The sequence below is a fragment of the Symphalangus syndactylus genome, chromosome 8 (assembly GCF_028878055.3).
Source record: "Symphalangus syndactylus isolate Jambi chromosome 8, NHGRI_mSymSyn1-v2.1_pri, whole genome shotgun sequence".
Classification (NCBI taxonomy): domain Eukaryota; kingdom Metazoa; phylum Chordata; class Mammalia; order Primates; family Hylobatidae; genus Symphalangus; species Symphalangus syndactylus.
In genome coordinates this window covers 82053648-82077419 of record NC_072430.2, presented here as the reverse complement: position 1 = coordinate 82077419, position 23772 = coordinate 82053648, and the positions used below count along the sequence as shown (strand labels likewise).

At 37.3% G+C, this 23772-nt stretch overlaps 1 protein-coding gene and 1 pseudogene across 2 annotated transcripts in view; one reads left to right on the top strand and one right to left on the bottom strand.

The window, feature by feature from the left end:
• Window positions 1-23772, top strand: part of PDE11A (phosphodiesterase 11A) — a 443979-nt gene that overhangs the window by 45866 nt on the left and 374341 nt on the right. For both annotated transcript variants that reach the window (XM_055289828.2, XM_063644786.1), the window contains exon 2: window positions 15514-15672. In XM_055289828.2, the coding sequence (XP_055145803.1) occupies window positions 15514-15672 (159 nt within the window). The remainder of the gene's footprint in view (window positions 1-15513; window positions 15673-23772) is intronic.
• LOC129488103 (succinate dehydrogenase [ubiquinone] cytochrome b small subunit, mitochondrial-like) lies at window positions 11492-11984 on the bottom strand (annotated as a pseudogene).

Below are 23772 nucleotides of genomic sequence, written 5' to 3'. Positions count from 1 at the left end.
ATCCTGGTACTTGTATAGTTAGACATTATTTTTCTTAGTATTTTCTAAGTATTTTATAACTTCTATTTTAATTTTTTGATTGATGGTTAATTCAGAAATGTATTCTAAATGTTTAAATATTTGATTACACTAGTTATCTTTTTATTATTGTTCCTAACTAAAGTGCATTGGAGTTAAATTATATTTTCTGCATGATATCAGTTATTTGACATGGTGATTTCAAATTGTCTAACTTGATGACTTTGCTTTTGGTGAATTTTCATAAACTTTTCATGTCAATCATGGAACTAATTATATGAAATCTCTTGTTGTTGGGTGCAGTGTAGCTAGATGTATCAGATGTATGTGAGCATGCCGATGGGTGGCTTATGGTGGGGAAGACAATATCCAATGATGCCTGTAAGATAACCTTTCTTCAGTAAGGCAGAGGGACTTGGAAGCTATGAAATTTTTCAATTTGTTTTTGAAACTCCATCTGAAGGAGTATCTAGGAATCTTATAGACTTTGGTAGCCTAGGGCTTGTTGCAATTTCTACTGCTTCTGTTGTTCTGTACTATGCAGATCCTAAAGTGAAGAATTCCAGTTGGTTAAATTGATTGCTTATTTTACTGGAACACCTCAGAAATGAATTGAGATTTATAGAATGATTCCTGACCCTGTTATTTGCATGAGAGTAAATGCTAGCTGATATATCAGATCTTTCTAGCCCAGCAAAACCCAAACCTGAAAAATATGAATGGTCTAATTAGCTGGCTATTCCAGGTGCTTGAATTAGTTCATAAAACAACCACTGCAGCATTTTGCTAGCTGGCTAAGAAAATGACGTGTTACAAGGCAGCAGGCAAGAGAACAGGTCTAAGAGGGGCTGATCAACTCTATCCAAGGTGGAATAGCTTAGATGAGAGTGCCAATAAACATGCCGACTCATTTCTCCAGTGTGTCTGGCTAGAGGGCTCCTACTCACAAACATTTATGTGAAAGTACTTTGGTGCTTTATTTAAGGAAAGGCACACTTGTATTTATCCGGATTATTTACAAATGATTCCTGCTGATGGGATCCATCCTCTGAATGACTTCCCCACAGGTTGACACCTTCAGTTTGGTATGTCACTCCCACTCTCAAATTATAGGGCAAGAGATTCAAGTCCCAATTTTTTTTTTTTTTTTTGATGGAACATGTGACCATATAACTTCTGCAAGGAGTCCAGGTACTCTTGGCATTGTTGCTTATTTGTAGCTGAAGCTAGGGTGAACACCAAGGAAATGGAGAGCCTGGCCTGGGAATGGAGAAGGAGGCTTCAGGGATCCAGGGACCTATAGTGGGGAAGGGAATGTGTATGGAACCAACCAGCTCCAGGGATCCACCTGGAAGGTTGGTGGGAAGTAGTGTTAAGCTGCTTCCAAGTCCTTTTCCCATGGAAGATGCCTGATTTTTTCTAACCTGGGCTTTCAGTGGTGGAACACACTGCTGTGGCTGGAGGACTTGTTCACAGCAATCTTTTACAAACTTATATTTACTGGTTTAATAGTTTGTTGAGTTTTTTTTTAGTTGATAGTATTCATTCTTTTGGAAAATCAGGATGTTTTCCAAGATTATATATGCTATGCCACATAAGAGTCTGTGATATTTCACATTAAATGTGGAGAAGGTCAGAATCTGAGAGAGTTGAAAAATCCATCCATTTCACATATCAGAACATTGCCCAATTATAGTATCTTGACAGTCTTTCTGTTCTTTCTTCTTTGTGATTTTCAGGCAATACCACCAAGTTCCTTTGGCATTCTGGGTAGTAGGTCAATTGGACCTTTTATGATAAGAGTTTTTTTAGCTAGGATGATAGTGGCTTAAAAAAACAGCCAGGGCCATTTGGGTTGCTAGCTTGGACTCGCTTATATCTTGCTGAAAGTATAGAGTGCTATGGTTTTTCATAGAGATAAATTATTTATGAATATTGACCCACCTCCAGCTTGATGGCTGTCATCTGGTGTATGTTGCCTATCTATTTTACTGACAATTCAGTAGCATAATGGCTTCTATGTTTTTGGAGGGCACTTTTGAAACTATTGTGCTTAGATGGTAATTTCATCACCCTTAGGAAATTATGCTAATTTTACTGATTTCTAAACCACTTTTCTTCATGTAACTTTCTCATGTCATAATAAAACCACTTATAACATGTAAAATAAATTCTAACACTTTTTTTAGTGGTAGCATGTTTGTATCATAATATAATCCATTTCTTCTTGAATATGTAGATATTTTTCAATTTTTCCTTATCATAAATTCCTAGAAATGAAATTATTAAAGAGTATAAAAATTTTTAAAAGACGTTTGTTAATTCTTGCCAAATTGCCCTCCATATTTATTGCACTAATTTATATTCTCATTAGCAATGTATAAAAGTAGACATTTCACTGGTCCTTTCAATAAAGCTAGATATTGGCATCTTAAATGAGTAATACTATAGTATTTCATGTTAAAATAGGAAATATGTCTTGGCAGGGTTTGAGTAAATTTTTTGTTTTACTTTTACAATTTATTAAGAGATGAGTACATTTAAGTCCTTATTCTGCTTGAAATTAATTTTGATGTCTGATGTGAGATAGGGGTCTAACTTATTTTTCCCAAATATGTAACTAGTTGAATAATCCATAATTTTCTGACTGCTTTGAAATAATACTCTTTTGATTAACTAAATACACTTATTTCTATAGACATTTATTTCCACATGTATATATACATATATAGGCATATATGTGGATCTCTGTTCTCGTTCATCAATTTTTCCATTTTTAGAACATTTTTAATTATTGTTGCTTTGAAATAGATTTTAAAATCAGGTACTCGCTGTATTTGTATCATCATGTTCTCACAAGAAAGTATGACCTAAAATGTTTTGAAACATTTTTAAAACATTTTTAAAAACACATTTTATTTAAAAATCTTAAATGATTAATACTATAGTATTTCATGTTAAAATAGGAAATATGTCTTGGCAGGGTTTGAGTAAATTTTTTGTTTGACTCTTGCAATTTATTAAGAGATGAGTACATTTAAGTCTTCATTCTGCTTGAAATTAATTTTGATGTCTGATGTGAGATAGGAGTCTAACTTATTTTTCCCAAATATATAACTAGTTGAATAATCCATAATTTTCTGACTGATTTGAAATAATACTCTTTTGATAACTAAATACACTTATTTCTATAGACATTTTATTTAAAAATGTGTTTTTAAAACATTTGAAACCTAAAAATCTTTAAAAGGCAGACTTTAAAAAATTACTTTTTTCTTTTCTTTTTTTTTTTTTTTTTTTTTTTGAGACAGAGTCTCGCTCTGTTGCACAAGCTGGAGTGCAGTGGCGCAATCTTGGCTCACTGCAACCTCCGCCTCCTGGGTTCAAGTGATTCTCCTGCCTCAGCCTCCTGAGTAGCTGGGATTACAGGTTCCCACCATCACGCCCAGCTAATTTTTGTATTTTTAGTAGAGACGGGGTTTCACCATGTTGGCCAGGCTGGTCTTGACTCCTGACCTCAAGCGATCTGCCCACCTCGGCCTCCCAAAGTGCTGGGATTACAGGTGTTGGCCACCGTGCCCGGTCAAAAATTACTTTTTAACATTAAACTTTTGTCAAAGAGGAATTGTAACTTCTGCATATTAACAATAAAACCTAAACAAATTATGTAATTAAAATATAACATATTACTATGCCTCTATAAATTATGGTATTTGCTATATAAATGTGGGAAGGATCAGCATGTGATTGAGATAGCTGCCTACGTATCAGTTACATTTTGGGGCCACTTTTCGGGTGGTCTTAGTTGTCTTCAGTGGGAAGAATTCCAAAGCTCTCTGTTGGAGGTAGCCTGTGTTAGGTTCTGATGAATGGATGAGACCAAGTCTCCAATGTCTCACTGTTAGATCTGTTGTTCTGACCTGGACCCAGCTTTTCATGCATCACTGTCTTGACCTTGGCTTGCTCTGTATTCTCTACTTTCTGACTGTTTGTCTGGTGTCTGAATCACAGCTTTGTGCTGATAATTCCCTTCCCCTTATGTGCAGACTGCCTGGCCTTCCTGGTTTTACCTTAGAGCCTCATTTCCCTGATTGATTGCAGTTCTTAGATGGTCTCACTGTGCCAGAAAAAAAGGTGCCTTCTGGTTAGCTGACCCTTCCCATAGCTCTTTCTTCAGGTACTGGCCTTTTCTTAGACATTTTCATTATACACAATAAAGCTTATAGAGCATGAGGTTGCATTTTAACTCCAGGTACAATATATTTGCAGACTTACTGTAATAGGTATCTGGGCTGTTTAAGAATTCATCATTTTCTTTTTTACTACTTCAGTTGCACTTCGGTTTCAAGTGTGGTGTGGGTCTTCATTCTCTTGTGTATTTTGCCTTGAGATTTGTATTTGTATTTATTGTAATAAAGAGAAATAATAATAGTCATGATGATAAGACAGGACCAAAGAAAAGTGCCAACTAGGAAAGGAAGAACAGAGGGAAATAAGATGAGCAAACAACGTTTACTTTAGCAACATGACTAAAAAAAGGGATAATGCCCCAAACAACATGATAATCACAATAACTGTTTTGAAACTTCATATCAAATTATTTGATGGTGTCTATCAACCACCAATTCTATTTGAAAGACTTAAGTAAAGGTATGCCCTTTAAACATTTAGCAAATAGAGCTTACCTGTGTGAATGTACAAAATACTCCACTTCCAACTACACCACTTCAGGTCCATAAAAGAGTGAAGCTTTAGAAACAATTTTTGGTAATCTTTTGTACTATTTAGAACTCTTTAGGAAAGAATTTGGAGATTCTTTTTGTTTACCATACAGCAATGAAATTCTGCAAATACATATTAAGAACAACAATGATAATTTTTCACTTTTTCTCAGCAAATATCAAATTAGGAGGCCTAAATAATGAGCTATGTAGTTGCCACATGCTGTGTCTTTGTTTTTATTCAATGTAATCTCAAGTCTTCCATCAATTCAGAACGATTAGTTCTTCTTTCTATCAAGAAAGGCAGAATAATATATTTCAAGTCATTAAAGACTAATCAATTTTCGAAAGCTTTGCCTTCCAAGCATTTTCTGGAAAATAAGTGATGTCTACTGATAAGTCATAAATGTAAGGAGATGATTTTATGAATTGGAATTAAATGAGTATTACTAAATGATATACCAATAAAAGCAATTTTTTGAGCTTCAGAAAGTTTGACAATCTATTGGTTTGTGTTTCAATGGATTATTCATTTTATGTTTTTTATTTCCATTCGTTTCTCTACATTACAACTCCATAAGGCATTTGAAAGAGGATGTAGTTGAAATATGAGACTGAACTTTTTCTCTGAATCTTTTGGTAGGGCAGTGGGCTAATGTGATGTTGAAAAAGGTATGCAGGCCTAGTTCATTAAGCCTTCAGGGAAAGTGGATGGAAAGACAAAATAAAACAAAAGCTAAAGCTCTAAAGAATGGTTTATAACCTGTTGTTTTCAGACCCCAGAGGCCTTGGATTTTTTTGTTTTGTTGTTTTTTTTTTTTTTTTTTGAGATAGAATCTTGCTCTGTTGCCCAGGCTGGAGTATAGTAGTGCAATCTCAGCTCACTGCAACTTCTGCCTCCCAGGCCCAAGCAATTCTCCTGCCTCGGCCTCCCAAGTAGCTGGGATTACAGGTGTGCACCACCATGCCCAGCTAATTTTTGTATTTTTAGTAGAGACGGGGTTTCACCATGTTAGCCAGGCTGGTCTCAAACTCCTGACCTCAGGTGATTCACCCACCTCAGCCTCCCAAAGTGCTGGGATTACAGGCGTGAGCGTCTGATGAGGCCTTGGATTTGTTAAGTGACCCTCTAATTCAGTGGTTCTTAACCCTACCCTGACCAACAGCCAGAAGTCAGATCCCCTTCAGAGCCCCTCCCCCTACCAATTGTGATTTAATTGGTTGGGGCGGGGCTAAAACATCAGTACTTTATAAAGGTCCCAGGTGATTCCAGTATTAACAAGGACTGCCAACCTCTGTTCTATTCCTATGTATGTCTAAGTGTCTGTAGGCCGAAGAATACCTTATATACATGCATATCTTGTTTCACCTTTTCTCTCTACTTTCTTTCTAATTTTTCTCTATAATCTTCTCCACAATTTACAATTATAACTTTATAATTTTTGAGCTATATTTTGGAACTCAAAGACAAATTTGAAAGTGTTATGGAATTAATAGGGGCTTTTGTCATTACATATTTCCTCATAAGTGTGTTCAGGAAACATAATTACATCATGTGGACACTCTTAGACTCGAACAGTTTGAGCATTTTGGCTATGAAGGACCTAAGGTAGATTCAAGATTCTGGTTTTTAAAAATCACCCTTGTAGATTAAACGTTGGTCAAGATTAGTTCTTGGCTTAATCATGAGTACTGGAAAATATTACTATAAAGTATTGGGGATAGAGTCCTTAAATACAGAGGGAATAAAAGAGATCTTAGGCGACCCATCTTTGCCATGAATGTGGGACCTGGATAAGATTCTCAACTCTGAATCTTGCCTTAGGGAGCCTCCAGTGGTTTCTCTGAGAAAGTAGAAAGAGAAGATGGATCTGTTTTGCTTCGAGGCTTCTTTCGTACCTCTAAAGTATGTTTTTTTGGGGCTGGCTGGGATTCTTGAGCGTATTAAATATAACTCTTTCCCAAAGACATGAAAGCTGAGTTCAGAGGTTGCTTTTCACAGCCTTTGTGGATCTTGAAGGTGGGAATCCTTTTTCTGGGTGTCCTTCGTGGCACCACATTCAACTCAGAAACTTGCAGATGGGTTTGCAAGTGCAAGATCCTGGGTCAGAAATGTATCCAATTACTGTTCTCTATGAAGGAGGCACAGGTCAGTTCCTTCACTGAGAAGTAAAAATTGCTCTTGGCCTTGTGACTTTGTCTTTTAAAGGTTAAAAATCATAGCTGCGTGTTATATACAAAAGACAGATCTGCATAAAAGGCATGGAAAAGATTTCTGCACTTCTCAAGAGCAGTTATACTTACAATATCTGAGATAGAAAAAGTATTATGACATAAAAATACTCAAAGCAATAAGAGTCTACCACAATTATAACAGCTCATTTCAAATTTTAACAACCTTACTTTACCTTAATTTATTAGAAATCTCTCCTGTTGTAGATCATTTCTTGTTCTTTTGTCCTAAGGGAGATGAGTAAAAATTGGGCACCATTCTCCATATGATATTTCATTATAATCCTTGAGGCATTTGTTAGTTTCCTATTCAAGTTTCCATTTTCAGAAACAAGCACATTTTTTGCCTTCTTACTAGTCCTGTTTCCTCCTTACCTGGCCTTCTGTGAAGCTCTGCTGGTGATCGTGATGACTTTCTGAAGATCCTGGGCTTAAAAGCTGTTAGGCAAAATTCCCATCCTTACCTAGACAATTTTTACTGTCCATTCCAAGTCCTTTTCCTGAAATTAAAAAAAAAATCATCTATGTCTGTATCCATATCAAAATCTGTCAAACTTCTTTTTGAGCATCTGTACCACGTGGTTGACCCACAGTCAACTAAACCTTGAAATGTCCACATCGAAACTCATATTCCCCAGAATCTGTTCCTCACTGTGTTCCTCACTCAGTGAATCATCCCACTACCCACCCAGACACCTGCACCAGAAATATGGAGTCATTTTTACTTCTCTAACTTTCACAACCTTCCAAATTAATCAGCATAGAATCAGTTCTATTCATTCTACCTCCTAAATATCTCTCAACTCAGTCCATTTTCCACCACTCCTACTACCACTAACCACCATCCCAGCCCAGAGATGGTTCATCTGTCACCTGGACCTCTTGCTTCCAATCCATTCTTTACATGTAGCCACAGCAGTCTTTCTAAAATGAAGACTCAGTCATATCACTCCCACTCACCTTCTTAAAACTCTCTAGTGACCCCTTGCTTCCTTTATGATAAATTTACAATTCTACACCTAGTTACTAGGCACCTTCTCATCAGCCTCCAGCTGTCTTTCCTACCCTATGTCTGACACTTCCCACAAGAGCCATCTTCAACTTCTTTCTGTTCCTCAAATTAACCAGCGTTTATTGCTTCTGAACTTTAGACATACTATTCCCTCTTTCTGGGACGCTCTCCTCCACCTCTCCCTAATGCTTCTCTCCTTTTTTTCTGGATAATTCCTATTGATCCTGTGGGAATCACCTTAAAGACTTCACTTTCTTTGGGAGATATTGTCTGACCTTAGACTAGTTGTGGCACCTTGCTGTGTGTTCCATAATGCTCTGTGTTTCCTCTACTATTATACTCATTTGTGGTGATTACTTGGCTAGTTAAATCTATTTTTAAATTTCATCTATTATTAAACTTTTCTTCCTTCTATAATATCAGAGTAACATGTTCCTTTATCTAATTATTTTCCTAATTTTCTTCATCTACTATAATTAATTTATGCCTCGATTTGGGACTCAGCTTTCTTGATTGTTTTTAATTGGAAGATTAATCTACAGATTTATGTATATGTTAGGAAGGTGCATAATTGTATCAGCAATTCTGATCTCCCATTAGATTAGATTAATTTGATTTTATCAAGTTTTGAGTTAATTTATGAGAATTATCTTATAAGTAGTGTAATGAAGACACAGACAAAGCATGGCCTAAGATGCATTATTTTTTAAAACCATTAAGACTTAATGGAGGCTGGATGCGGTGGCTCATGCCTGTAATCCCAGCACTTTGGGAGGCCAAGGCGGGTGGATCACTTGAGGTCAGGAGTTCAAGACCAGCCTGGCCAACATGGTGAAACCCCCATCTCTACTAAAAACACAAAATTAGCTGGGCATGGTGGCACATGCCTGTAATCCCAGCTACTCAGGAGGCTGAGGCAGCAGAATTACTTGAACCTGGGAGGTGGTGGTTGCAGTGAACAGAGATCACACCATTGCACTCCAGCCTGGGCAAAAAGAGGGAAACTCCATCTCAAAACACACACACACACACACACACACACACACACACACGCGCGCGCGCGACAAAAAAAAACAAAGGCTTAATAGAATAAATCTTTCTTCCTAGCTTTTATTTTAAATTAAAAGATTAATACTTACCACATGTATTAATACAATTACATTTTCTCCTTTTTGTTTTTGAGACAGAGTCCTGCTCTGTCGCCCAATCTGGAGTGCAGTGGCGCAATCTCGGCTCCCTGCAACCTCTGCCTCTCAGGTTCAATCGATTTTCCTGACTCAGCCTCCCAAGTAGGAGTAGCTGGGATTACAGGCGCCTACCACCACACCCGGCTAATTTTTGTATATTTAGTAGAGATAGGGTTTCACCATGTTGGCCAGGCTGGTCTCGAACTCCTGGCCTTAAGTGATCCACCCACCTCGGCCTCCCAAAGTGCTGGCATTACAGGCATGAAGCACCACTCCAGGCCACATTTTCTCTTTATCAGTTTATCAGGTGGATTTAGAGAGGTGAGGAGATGGTGGGGAGAGTTTAGACCATTTTTGTGACTCCTTGTCATGCTAAAGCATCCCAGTGTCTACTGTTCTCATGCGACTTTGGATGCTTTAGCAATGGGGTAGCAACCTACTCCATAGCCTTGATGGTTGGTCTACTCAGACTCAGAGTTGAGTTTTGGTCGGTAAGAGACCCTTCTCCGGAGATGCAGATTATCACAAAGGTAAGGGCAAACAGGCTATTCCTACTCCAGAGTGGATTTTCAGTCCAGTCCATCATGGCCAACACCATTGATATGCAACCACCAGAATACATACCACTCTTCTTGTTCCTCCCCATTTTAAGGCATTTCCCATCAATAGATTTTATTGCTCTCACTAATGACTAAAGTCTTTATCATTTAGGACAATGATTCTCATTGAGGATAACAGAGGAACATTTAAAAAAATACCAATGCCTAGTAATGATTGATTCAATTTGTGGTGACTTTCTCAAGTTAATTTTCAGATGCAGTCGGGGAAGAACCACTGATTTTCATCAAAGATGCACTTCACCTTGTTTAATAAATTGATTTATCAACCTTCTACTCTCTTCATAGGTAGACTTTCACCTTTATCTCAATCTCCCCCATTCCAGTAAATGATACTTCCATCCAGTTTCTCAAGTTAAAATCTGAGGCTCATTGTCTTTTGTCTATTCTCCCCTCCCAACCAATCCATCAGGAAGTACTACAGACTCAACTTCCAACATATTTGTCTACTTCTGTCTACCCTCATTGCCTTTTTCTTAAACCCAGACTATCCTCATACCTTACCTGGACCACCAAAATTTCCCAACTGGTCTATTTCAATCCTGTGTCTTCCTCCACAAAGTTCTTAATTTTAGATAAGAATAAGCCATCTAGGTTTATAAAATCTTAATATTTTACCACATTGGGCTTTTTTTTTTTACATAAAAGAGTTGAATGTGTTTTATTCTACAGCATTTTATTTTTAGAAATTTTATTTCATAGAATATATTTTTATATTAGAAAACTTCAAATGGGAAAATAACAATTTTTTTTATACTTTTATACTTGTAGGCAGATTGTTTTAGGACAAGTAAAATAAACATATTTGAAGGATTAAGTTTTCATTTAGAATGTTTGATATTTTAATATAATTACAGAGGAGACTTCTTCCCTAAATGGAACTTCTCTATATTCAGCAGCTTTCCAAGCTCCTCTTCATAGGATTTAGAAATTAGTAGTGTGAGATATCAGCTTTTTCTAATTTTAATGTTTCCCAAGGACATGGAACCATCAGTAGCTGGTATCAACTGAACAGAGGGGGAAATTTTCAAAAATTAAATATTGTCTAATTTTCTGCAAAGTCTTTATGCATGAATTAACAGTCTTTCTCTTTGTCTATCCTTATCAGGAAAAATACAGGAGATGTTTGATCACGTATTTAGTAATTAAACTGAATTCTGTTTAAGAGATTGGTAAATGAAGATGCAAAAGCTCATACATAATATTTAGTTATACTCTGATTCTGGGAAAAAAATCTCATTAACTCACCAGAAAATGGGACTCAGTTGCACGGTTTCTTGAATACAAATCCTCTCAAACTTTTCCTCAAATATTAAATTCTGGGCTGGGAGCAGTGACTCACACCTGTGATCCCAGTGTTTAAAGAGGCCAAAGTGGGAGGATTGCTTGAGGCCAGTAATTTGAGACCAGACTGGGCAATGTAGTGAGACCCTGTGTCTACAAAAAATAAAAAAGAATAGCTGGGTGTGGTGGTGTGCACCTGCAGTCCTAGCTACTTGGAAGGCTGAGGCAGGAGAATTGCTTGAGCCCAGGACTTTGGATGCTGAAAGTGAGCTGTGATTGCACCAAAGAGTTTTGTCTCAACAATGAACTTATCTGTTACTTCCTTTTTATTGTTAGTGGAATGGCATGGCAGAGCGGAGGCAAAGAGAAGTACTTTTTAAGGTGTTAAGAATTACTTTTTAAGGTGTTAAGTCTAAAAGGTCAGAGCTTCCACAGCATGGCAACAGCTTTGCAGATGCCCCCATCATGATAGTTGAAATCATAAAGCCCGGCAAAAGTTAAAGTCAGGTGTGCCAAGTTAAAGTCAAGTGTGCCAAAAGGCCTGCCTTGGCAGCTTTCCGTGATGCATCTCCATAGACATAGTTTGAAACAACTTGTTCAAGGTCCTGGTGACTAAGGAGAGTGAGGGCTGTAGCCAGGGAGTAGTCCATCGCAGAACAAGGATTCAAAGCAGCAGCTGGAAGCAGGAGCTAAACACTGACAACCCCGTCACCAGTCCAGTGGACAGACGCAGCCTTGGGAACAGAATGGCTGCTGGGTGGCAGGTGAACGTGCTGTGCTCCACACCATCCTGGGGTAGGTCGGCTCTAGGGATGTGCTGAGACATGGCAGGTCTGACCAGTGGGATTCAAAGCAACAGAAATCAGCTTCCTTGGGTGCCACAGATTACACTCAAACTCCAGAGAACCATCATCTTGCTCCTGAATTGTTTTTCTTTCTTTCTTTTTTTTGAGATGGAGTCTCACTCGCCCAGGCTGGAGTGAAGTGGTGTGATCTTGGCTCACTGCAACCTCCGCCTCCTGGGTTCAAGCAATTCTCCTGCCTCAGCCTCCTGATTAGCTGGAACTACAGGCACCTGGCACCACACCTGGCTAAATTTTTGTATTTTTAGTAGAGACAGGGTTTCACCATGCTGGCCAGGCTGATCTTGAACTCCTGACTTTGTGATCCACCGGCCTCAGCCTCCCAACGTGCTGAGATTACAGGCGTGATCCACCACGCCTGGCCCCCCTGAATTGCTTTTCTAAAGAAGTAAGCTTTCTTGTTGTAGTTGAAGCCTCCTCTATGCTTCTGCCTGATGCCACTTCCTTCCTTCCTCTCCGCAGGTAATCACTAATACAAATTTAGTCCCTTACGTGCTTTTATACTTTTGCTACACATTTGAATCCATAAATGATATTTAGTATTATTTTTAAGTATTGTGGTATTATATAGATGGTATCAGACTGCTGCTTATTTGTTTCACTTAACATTATGTTTTTGGCATTTGTTCATGTTGATACAGGTAGCTCTAATTTATTCATTTAAATTGTTGTATAATACAGTACCAAACCACAAGATCATAATTTATTTTTCTCTTGATCAACATTCAAATGACTTCACATTTTTAATTTTCATAATTGATGTTGCAGTGAACATTTGTGTACCTCTCTTCTATATATTTGGAAAAATGTCTCTACATATATGCCAAAGAGTTGTATGTGGAGCCTTAGGGCCTTAACAACTTTTCTGTATTCTGCATAATTGCAGTGCAATCTTTTCAAAAGAATAAATTATTTAAAAAATATTATTGTGCATGTATAATATGCATGCCAGGATGAAGCAGTAAATAAGAGAGACAAAATCTCTGCTGTCTTAGATTTTATATTTTAGTTGGGGGGAGAACAAGTAAACTGGTAAGATAATTGCAGAGAATCTAAGTGCTAAATAGTGGCCAATGCTATTCTTCTGCTTCAAGATCTTCAAAGGTTTTCCATTGCATTTGGGATTAAATATAACTCTTTCTAGGCCTGTGAGACTTGGCACCATTTGGTCACTGCCTTCCTCTTTCACTCTCCCTTTGTCTCCCTATACTCTAGCCACATTGACCTTTGACTTTTTGGAACTTACTAAGCTTTTTCCTGTTCAGGACCTTATATATATTGGTTCATCTTCCTGGAAAGTTCTTTCCACCACTCTTTGCCTGGAAAATTCTTACTCATGATTGAAGTCTCAGCTTATTTGTTCTGTTTTCAGAGAGAACTTCCTTGATCCCTATAAAAATAAGTCCTTCATATTCAGTCTCTCTCATGCATTTTGCTTTTTTCTCAGCAACACTTACCACAATATATAAATATACATCTATACATTGTCTGCCTCACCTACTTGATTGCAAATTCCACCTAGCCCATAGCCTGACATGTAGTAGTTCCTCAGAGAAATTTAAAAATAATTAATACAGATTGCTGATTTTCTGAATCATGTACTTATTTTGAGCAGGAGATTTGGTTTGGTTTGGGTTTTGATTTCCCTCTCTTTAATTGGACTCTCCTCTCTCTGGGGTTTAGGGTGGCCTCCATGGATCACCAGACCAGAACCAGGCCTCACAATGGCATTTAAAGACTCCTGGCCGGGCATTGTGGCTCACGCCTGTAATTCCAACACTTTGGGAGGCCAAGGCAAGTGGATCACCTGTGGTCAGGAGTTCGAGACCACCTTGGCCAGTATGGTGAAACCCCATCTCTACTAAAATGCAAAAAAAAAAAAAAAAAAAAAAAAAAAATTAGCCAGGCACGATGGCTCGCATCTGTAGTCCCAGTTACTTGGGAGGCTGAGGCAGGAGAATTGCTTGAACCCGGGAGGTTGAGGTTGCAGTGAGCCGAGATCGAATGACTGCATTCCAGCCTGGGTGACAGAGCGAGAATAGCATAGCATAGGCACCAGTGCTTTGTTTTTGTCTTTTAAGCGTCCTTTAACAGGGGTGTGCAGAAGGTACAGGAAGAAGCCTCACTCCAACCCCTGGCTTGAAATAGCTTTATCATCAGACTGGATCCAGTTTATCATCTACCTTGGAGCATTTTTAGTCACAGTTACTCAGGAGCCAATCTTTTTCTTTTTTTTCCTTCCACCCTCCTTTTTCTCTCTCCTTCCCTTCTCTCCCTCCCTCCTTCCATCCATTCCTTCCATCCTTGAAAGTGAGTTGAAGGTATTATGATATTTCACTCCCCAAATACTCTAGCATGTATATCCTAAGAATAAGGACATTCTCCTGCATAATTAGAACACTAGTATCATACTTAAGAAAGTTTATAATGATACAATTATATGACTTAACTTTCTCCAATTGTCCCTCCAGAAATATCCTTTGTGGAATTTTCGGAATTTCTAGTAAAGGATCACATATTTTATTTGGATTTCAGGTCTCTTCAGTCTTCTTTAAATTGGTATAGCTCCCATGGTTTAACTTTATATTTATTTAAAAAAACTTTTTTTTGTCTTTCATGATCTTGACATTTTTTAAGCATCCAGGGTTAGGTTTCTGATAGAATGACTGATGATCTCTACATTTCTTAATTTTCATTTCCTGAATAATTAGATTCACGTTACACATTTGACAAGAACACTGTATTCTTGGTGATGTTGTGTCCTTCCCATTGCATTATATCGGGAGGCACATGGTGTTAATTTTTCTTCTTAAGAGTGATGCTGAGTTTACTTGTTTGAGGTAGCATTCACCAGATTTACTCACTACAAAGACACCTTTTACCTTTGTAATAAGGAATCTTTGGGTGTGGCACTTTGAGACTGTGTGACTATACTATTTAAGTTAAACAATTTTCACCCAATGGTATTAACATACTTAATGACCCTTGCTTGTAAACATAATTACATTGGTAGTTGCAAAATACATATTATATAATTTTATCATTTATTTTATATATTTTAGCTGGCATTCTATAGAGAAGTCTTTTATCTCTCCATACCCCACATCATTTTGGGAGGATTTTGAAATATCATTATGTACTCATAGATTCTTTTTTCACAGGATCATTTTGGCCAGAAATAAAGTAGTTCTATATTGAACAGTTTTTCACAGTGTTTAGTATATATTTCTCATGTAAGTTTCTTATATGACATTTCATATCCTGTCTTTTTGAAATAACATGTTTTCATAAATCACATACTATAGGCTTTCCTTAAAAACACATTTCCCCAGTTTTGATGTGTTGCAGTTGGGCTTAAAGTTTCTGTCTTCATTTACTATGGCAAACAACTATGGTGTTGACTTACTTGGATTTATATTCCTTTGGTGAATTAAAAATGAAGTCAAATCTGTTATTGTGATTAAAAATCCATGGGGCTAGTTCCCAGTGATAAGGTATCATATGCAGAAATAAACCTCTCTCTCCTTCTCCCTGACAACAGTGCACATGTAGTTAATGCTTTCTTTGTCTTGTTTTTAGGATCGACGATTCAATGATGAAATCGACAAGCTAACTGGATACAAGACAAAATCATTATTGTGCATGCCTATCCGAAACAGTGACGGTGAGATTATTGGTGTGGCCCAAGCGATAAATAAGATTCCTGAAGGAGCTCCATTTACTGAAGATGATGAAAAAGTAAGATTTCATGCCTTTTGTGAGTTGTACTTTTCTTCTTGGTCATTGATTGCTATTCTCCTTTAAAAGACAGGAATTATGTGAATAGCTGTTGGATTAGCCCATTCATGGATCAAAGAGCTTTTTCTCATGGTATACAAAATGAAATGGGAGTTTTTCCATATTTCATAGAATGTGGCAAAATTGAAAATAATTACTTCATCTTTTTTGTAGCTTGCTTTTCATTATAAGCCTCCGTAGTATTGTTGTTGTTCCCTGGTCTTTATCTTCCTTATAAGTAAGATAAGGATCACAACTCCACCACACATGGCCTAAGGGAAGATAGAAAATATAGGAAGATTGCTGGGTTTCAGAAACTCAGCACTTTCTCCTATATTTTTATAACTACAACGAAGAATTGTTTTCTCAGTTCTTATATAAAAATCTCAATAAAAAGAATGTTATTTAATTGTTATTCCAAATTGCTAATAAAAAAAAAATTACTTTTGTCCCTGAAGAGTAATTAACCTTGGTGGAAGTAAAGTACTTTTTGCTCTGAAATTTTAAGTTCTTTCACTAGTAGTTTATTTACCAGCCTATATTAAAAGAGAGAGTCCTCAAAGAACCGAAGTTCTGGCTTTGAAGCTTCTACCGTTATATTGAATAAAATCTGGTTGAATATTTATCAAATTTGTGCTAAAAGCAAATCTCAAATTAGTTTATTTAAGTTTGATGATTCTCATATTCCTATTTAATTAAAAAACACTTTATAATTTAACCTTCTGGATGTGGGTTTGTCAATGCTAATTACAAATGCATTAAATTAATGCAAATGTTCTGGCACAGAAGGTCAACATGAAATATGATTGTAAGGAAACAAGAAGGTTTTTAAGTGAAGACAGTCCTTGATTAAGGTCATTTTTATAGTGGAATTGAGATGGCCCAACTCTCCTTAAAGGTTTATGAATTCATAGAGCATGATAGGACCTCAAAAGATTTCTTACAATGAAGTAAAATGCTATGGGGTATGAGGCACTTGTATTGGGATCCTAGGAGGCACAAAGGTAAATCCCAATCATGTTACGTCATCCAGGAGCTACACAAGGCAGGAGACAAGAATCATCAGCAAGTTGTTCTCAGACAGGCTGGGGGCGCTTAGGAAAGAGAGGCTTGTTCTCACTTGGATCTGAAAAGGCTTCCTGGAAGAGGTGGTATTTGATCTGTCCGCTGAAGCAAAAATAGGCCTCCATCAGACAGAAACAGATGAGAAGGAGAGGACGTTGTTTAGAAGTGAATATAAATGTCGGCCACTTTATTCCAATAAAGATATTTCCATGGAATGTAAGATAAAGCAGAAATTTCATTTTGTGCATTTTGTATCATAGATGGCAGAGTCCTGAGATGATGTGCCTCTTATACAGATTTAGATAGAAGGATTTGGGTTTTGCGTCTTTCCAAACATAACCACTACATACCCATGCCATCCCCCTAACAGTTTAGTTTGTACACAGATGGTAGTCCTGCCTTTGACCTGCTGCCTTCATTTAAAAGGAACTCATTATATATTTAGTTCTTATCTTTGATTCCATTTATGTTAGATTTGTTTTCTGGACTTTTCTTAATGGACTTGTACCTGTGAAATAGAGCTTCATGAGCTATGAATAATTTAAAGGGAAGATTTGCACAGGAATCTGTGCCTTTCTTGAACAGCATCAATGTTTAGTTCTATTAAGAATGAGAGCCTGGGACTGAGTCCCAGCTCAGCTAATGACAGGCAGCTGCTTGGATGCACAGCTCACACTTATCTCTGACCTGAAGTTTTCTCATCTGTCAACTATACTATTCACCACTCTATAGCAGGAGAATTAAATAAGATCGTCAATGAGAAATACTTTGCAAAATACCAGAAACTAGGCAAGTGTAAAATACAATTTTTTAAAATAATTGAGCTAATATTTTCCCTATGAGTTTTAAAATATTCTTCTTAATTCGTCACTTATCCCCAAGCAACTTTTTTCTTAGATTCAGCCTTATCTGAGTATTTTCTAGCTTGAAATGATATATTTTTCCCTTCTGTAGTTATCCCATGTGCCACAGTGGCGTTTTATCTTCCAGCCTCTACAGTTCCCATACCTGACTTGAAAACCCTACTCTAGTTTCGCTTCTTGTAAGAAGTCCTGCCAGTTAGTGCAGGTAGATTGTGTTCATGCAGGTGGCACCAGCTGGAGAGTATTTTTTCTCAACAACTTCTGCATATGGTTATTGTTATTTCCTGAAAGGATCCTATATATCGCAAACCAAACAGAAAAAAGCAGAAGACAAAATCTAGAAGTGATTCACGGGAAAGTATTTCTTCCAAATAAGGGAAGACAGCAAAGTATAATGGCTGTACTGGCCATATGGTGAGTCTATCTGGGTTGAAATTACATCTCCGCCATGGCCTCAGTAACCTTGGGCAAGTTACTTAGCTTCTCTGGGCCACAATATTCTCCTCTTAGAAGAGGGGTGATAGTAACACTTATCTCACAGGGCTGTAGGGAAATTAAATGAGAGAATCCGGGGAAATAACTTGGAAGAGAACTTAGGACTTAGTAAGTTCTCATGAGCGATTGATTAGCTTTTCCTGACAGCACGTGAACACATGTGAGGTATCATGCGTATCTCAGTCAGGTCTCAGTTTAAAAATTACCTTTGTCTAATTTAAGTCTATACATTCATATCAAGTGGACCTCCCAGGTTGCTGAATGGTGGTAGCTGGGAGGGTGGCACACCCAGAGAAGGATCAGAAGCTCTGCACCACTTCCCCTATACCTCGCCCTATGTATCTCTTCCATCTGGCTGTTTCTGAGTTACAACCTTTTTTAAAATTATAAACTGGTATTCTATATGAGAGATTGGGTATACAAATGGACAATGACCAGTCCACATATAATGACAGACCCACATTGTCTTCAGCAGGCAGCTTAGAAGGCCAAATCACAGTCTCTGCAGCAATCAGCCTAGCACAGCCAGGATTTGATCAAAGACTGCCACCTTCCCTATTTTTTTGCTCTCATCATGCCCTCCACCCCTGCATACTTACAACTCAGAGCCACTGAGAGAAAAGCCAAATATATTCCCTGAACTCATTACCTAAAATGCCGTGCTTCTAGTTACCCTGCCTTCAGCTTCCCCATGCCAACAACCTCCACTCAGAACATACCTAAAGTCTTCTATTTTTTCACCATAAAACTTGTGCACTCCCCTTTGAGTGTTCCAAATGCAAGAGATGGTGGCTGTCTTCCTTGTTATAGCACGGGATGAATAAATAGCCTGTGTTTGTCCTCATTTAAAGACACATTTTTATTAAACGCAATCTATATGCCAGATGCTCCTCCCTTATTGGGATTTCTCCAATTAAAAGGGGGATATATTTGTTTATAAGTTCATGAATCTCTTGCCTTATTAATGCATGTACTCTTTTACTTGGTTGTACAAGGTTATCCTTATATGTACTAATTTGCATTCTACATTTTAACCCAGTTATTTCTTACATATGCATCCACATACGAATATATTCTACATTTGTCATTTTGGGAGATCATAAAATTTTCTTCTTTTCTTTTTCTACAGAGCCTAATTTGCTTAGTCACTGTCCTATTAGTGAGAATTTGGATTTTTTCCCCCCGTGTTTCACTAATACAGATAGCCCCTGAATGAACATCTTGAACAAATTACCTTTTTCTTTGGTGTTATTTCCTTGAGGGTATATTCCAAAGACTGAAATTACTGAGTCAAAGGGCAAGAAAAGTTTTATAGCTCTCATTCCATGTTGTAGATAGCTTTTGGAAATATTGATCCCATTTACAATGGTAGCAGTATGTGTACCTAATTTCTCAGAGCTCTGCCAACTTCATTCACTTCACATTTTAAAACTCAAATTAGTTTTCCTTGGTCAGCCAAGCAGACTTCAGAAAACCTTCTCCCACGTTCAATAGCATAAACTGCAGCAACCAAAGTAATTTCAATGTTGCCTACAAGTAAGAAAACAAGAAAACAAAAAGGAAGCCATGTCGTGAGTGTTAGGTGAGAGGCTCTGGAGTTAGAAAGTCTCCAAGGCGGGTTCAAGTCTTTGCTCTGCTGCTTATTAACTCAGTGACCTTCAGCAAGTGGCTGCATCTCTCTAGCCTCAGAACCTCCATCACAGGGTTGTTGTGTGGAGTAAAATAGACAATAGATGTAAAGTGCTTAGGGTAGCACTTATTATCAATAAATGAGCCTCATGAAAGTTCACCATATATTTCAAAGCCAGACTAAAGTAATTTGAACCCTGTTTGTAATTTTATTTTATACACATAGCTGCCATGTCGTCATTCACATGAGTAGATTTGTTGCACATTAGCATAATATTATTTGTATGTTCTGATATCTTAAAATGTCAACATCTAGAGATTATAAGTTATGTTCTGTATAATTTCAAAACATTTTGTAATATGGAAATCAGTAAATCATTTGACTGAGATAAATTAAAAATTAAATATGGTATACTCATTTCTGGGCTATTTATGTACTTAACATCATTGTGCATAGGACCACTATACTGTGTTTCTTGAAAATTCTATACCTATAATTCAGTGGCTTTGCTACATCATGTAATACATATACCCTGTAGTAGAAGAGACTTGAAAAATCACCAAGTCCATTCCCTGCCACATTTTCCTTCATCCATTGCAGGAAACTTTACCTGACAGATAGTCATCCAGCCTCTGCCTGAAAGCTTCCCTTTTAATGACTTTAAAATCCTCATTCTCTTTAAAGTTCTTGGATAATTAGCTGATAATTTTATCAGCAGTGGTGAGAGTTTGTATGAAATACAGCCTACTATATTCACATATTAATAATTTAAGTTCCATACTGACAAATTACTAGTTTGATAATTCACGTTGAAAGTACACACAAAGGCAGATCATGCAGGAGAGATGATTGGAATTTTCTGGTTCACTTCGTGGGTTTCAAACGAATATTCCTATTTTTCAGCAATATGTATAAACTAGCTGATTTAGGTGGTATGACTAGACTCTTTGCATTCAATTAAGTCATTACTTTGTTATTCCTGGGTGAGTGAAGGAAGGTATTATTTTGAAGAAGAAAATAATGAGACCTGGATAGGAGCAAACATTTGTGATCTATTAAGATGTGTGGGCACGCCAGCATGAACCTGGGAAATGGAAATGAGCAAGGGCTCTTATCCGCCTTCCCAGGTTCCTATACCTCTGCTCTAAAAGTGTCATTTCATATTGCAGTGTTCCATAAAGTATGATATGTTTATTGCAGGTACTTTCCAACAGCCAATGTATTAGCAGTTGTGGCTTGAAGTTCTTCTTTGGCTAATCTCTGTAGGTTTCTTTAGCCCTGGTCACCTCTCTTCAGCTCATGATTTGGAGTGTTTGGTTGCCCTGCTGTTCTCCTTCATGCTGACATGTTCCGCCACCCCATAGAGCTGGGATGCAGCCAACTTGAGCTTGGTTGCTGAGGGGCTGGCTGTGTTCCAGGAGCTTGTTACTGGTGATGCTGCCCTGCCAACTGGTGTTGAGGATGGTGCCTGAATGATACTAATGAGTCTCTGCAGAAGCTGGAGTTTGGTTATCAGCAACAGGCCTGAGACTCACAGCCAGATAATAGGGAGAATTTTATAAACTCCTAGCCTCACGTTTCTAATAGTGTGAGGAGAATGTTTAGGATTCTTGAGATGTCAGGGGTGCACAAGGTATTTAAGTTTACTGTAGTGAGGAGGGGAATATTGACTGTGTCATGCTGAGAAGGGACAACAAATTGATGATCCCAGAAGACTGAATGCAGCTCACACATGTATCACTTGCGTGGGATTTGACTGGCATAGAACTGATTTTTTAAAAAAATTAGATTACCTTTAGACATGGCTGCAAGCTGTAGTACTACTAGAACAACCAACCCTCAAACAACTAATCAGCTTAATAAAGTCAATTTCATGGGAGCAAAGACAGATTTCTTCTGTCATCTTATGAATAGTTTCCACAGAAGGTACTTTTCAAAGGTACTTTTTTAATATTTTTAAAAAATATTGTTATGTACATGAATAGTGGTATTACAACAACTCTGCCAGGCAACTTTTTATGTTCTATATTAATTCACCATTGTCTTCATAAAAGATACACAAATGCTAAAAAAAGAATTAGCTAATTATTTAAAAATACCCTTTGTGTTCTCATTTCATTTTTTTTCCTTTTCTGCCTACATTTCAACTAAGTTAGATTTTTGAATCTGTTGAAATAAAAGTATAATTAAGCCCAGGTGAGATGGCTCACGCCTGTAATCCCAGCACTTTGGGAGGCCGAAGCGGGCAGATCACAAGGTTAGGAGTTCAAGACCAGCCTGGCCAACATTGTGAAACCCTATCTCTCGAAAGATACAAAAAAAATTTAGCCGGGTGTGGTGGCGCACGTCTGTAATCCCAGCCACTTGGGAGGCTGAGGCAGGAGAATTGCTTGAACCCGGGAGGCAAAGGTTGCAGTGAGCCAAGATCGTGCCATTGTACTCCAGCCTGGGTGACAGGGCGAGACTCCATCTCAAAAAATAGATAAATAAATAAATAAAAATAATAATTAAAAGTCGGTCGTTAGCAAAAAGGTTTTAGAAGTCCTGGCAGATGGCTCATGATTTCATTATATTTGATCAATAAGACTTCAGTCCTGGAATAATTTGGATTGAATCTCATAACTCATTAATTCCAATATTTTATCTATATTTAAATGTTCTACTCACTGCACTATTTGCCTTTTAAAAGCTGTTAACCAGGCTTCATATGATCACTGTGAAACTATAATTTGTTCACCAATTTGTTTGTGTTTTATGTGTTCACTCGACTATATCTGACTGAGTGGTTCAAAAACAACCAAGATTCTTCTTTATCATAATCCATCCAACTGTTTACATAGAATTTTAAAATCTGGAACTCAAGTGGCACTGCAGCTTTCTACCAAAAATAAACCAGTTTCTGTAATTCAGTAATAGCTTTAGAAGGCCAATATAGTTCAGAGAAAAATGAAATCAAGAATTATATTGAAAACAGAGACCATTAAGTTCTCTAAATATGTTTCATTAATTATTTTGCTCTTTTTTCTGAAAACCTTCATGCCTTATCAATAAAAAACATTCACTTCTCTTCTTATAATTGAATCTTAACATAGATGTAGTGGAATAAAATAATGGAAATAAAATTTATTGAACACTCTGGCGAAGATGATGTAGTAGATGAAGTTGGAGTTACAAGGAATAAGCAAGCACTGGCCTGGCCTTGAAAGAACTGAAGTTTTTCTCATTCACTCTTCTAAAATGCTGCCAGGACAGAGGCAGAAAGAAATGTATAATACTGTCAAGCATACTTTCATTCTTTATTAAGAGAAACAGGTATGTTTGGAATTCAACATCTTTGGTTGGTATGCATTGGCTTTTTTCCCCCCCTTGTTTTGATAGAAATGGAATTAAGTGAAAGTAGTTAGTCTTTTCTGTAGTCTTCAAATTTTATAATGCCGTTTATTTTTAATTTAATCCCATTCAATTATTTAGTTGTTATACATTGACATTAACTGCTGTATTTTATGACTTTGTTCGATAATTTTGTTCTTTCAGGGCTAGAAATAAACTTAAAAAAACAACAACAACCAAGATTTATGGGAAAACTGTCACCAATACAGTACCTGCCAGAACTCAGGTTAAACTTCAGGGATTTTTTTTCTATTGGAGCAATATTGCCATGGTGTCATGGCTCTGTTCTTTTCCTCTTCTTGGCCTGCCAGGGTCCAGCTTAGGGGTTAACATTCAACAAAAACTGGTCTACCCTGCCCCTGATTTTGTCTTGGACTTCCCACTCCCATACTTTTCCTTATATTCCTATCTAATTGCATGGAATTCTCATTTCCACCTTTCTTTCAAGGCTTAAGCCAAATTCTGTCATCTCAGACCTAAGTAGGCACTATTCCAAAAGTGATTATTGTTTGTCTTTAATAGTGTTTCCTAATATTTTTCCTATAGTTTAACATTTTTTTCCAGATGTCCCCAAAAGATTGCAGTTGAATTTTGACTAACATTTATTGAGAAAATATA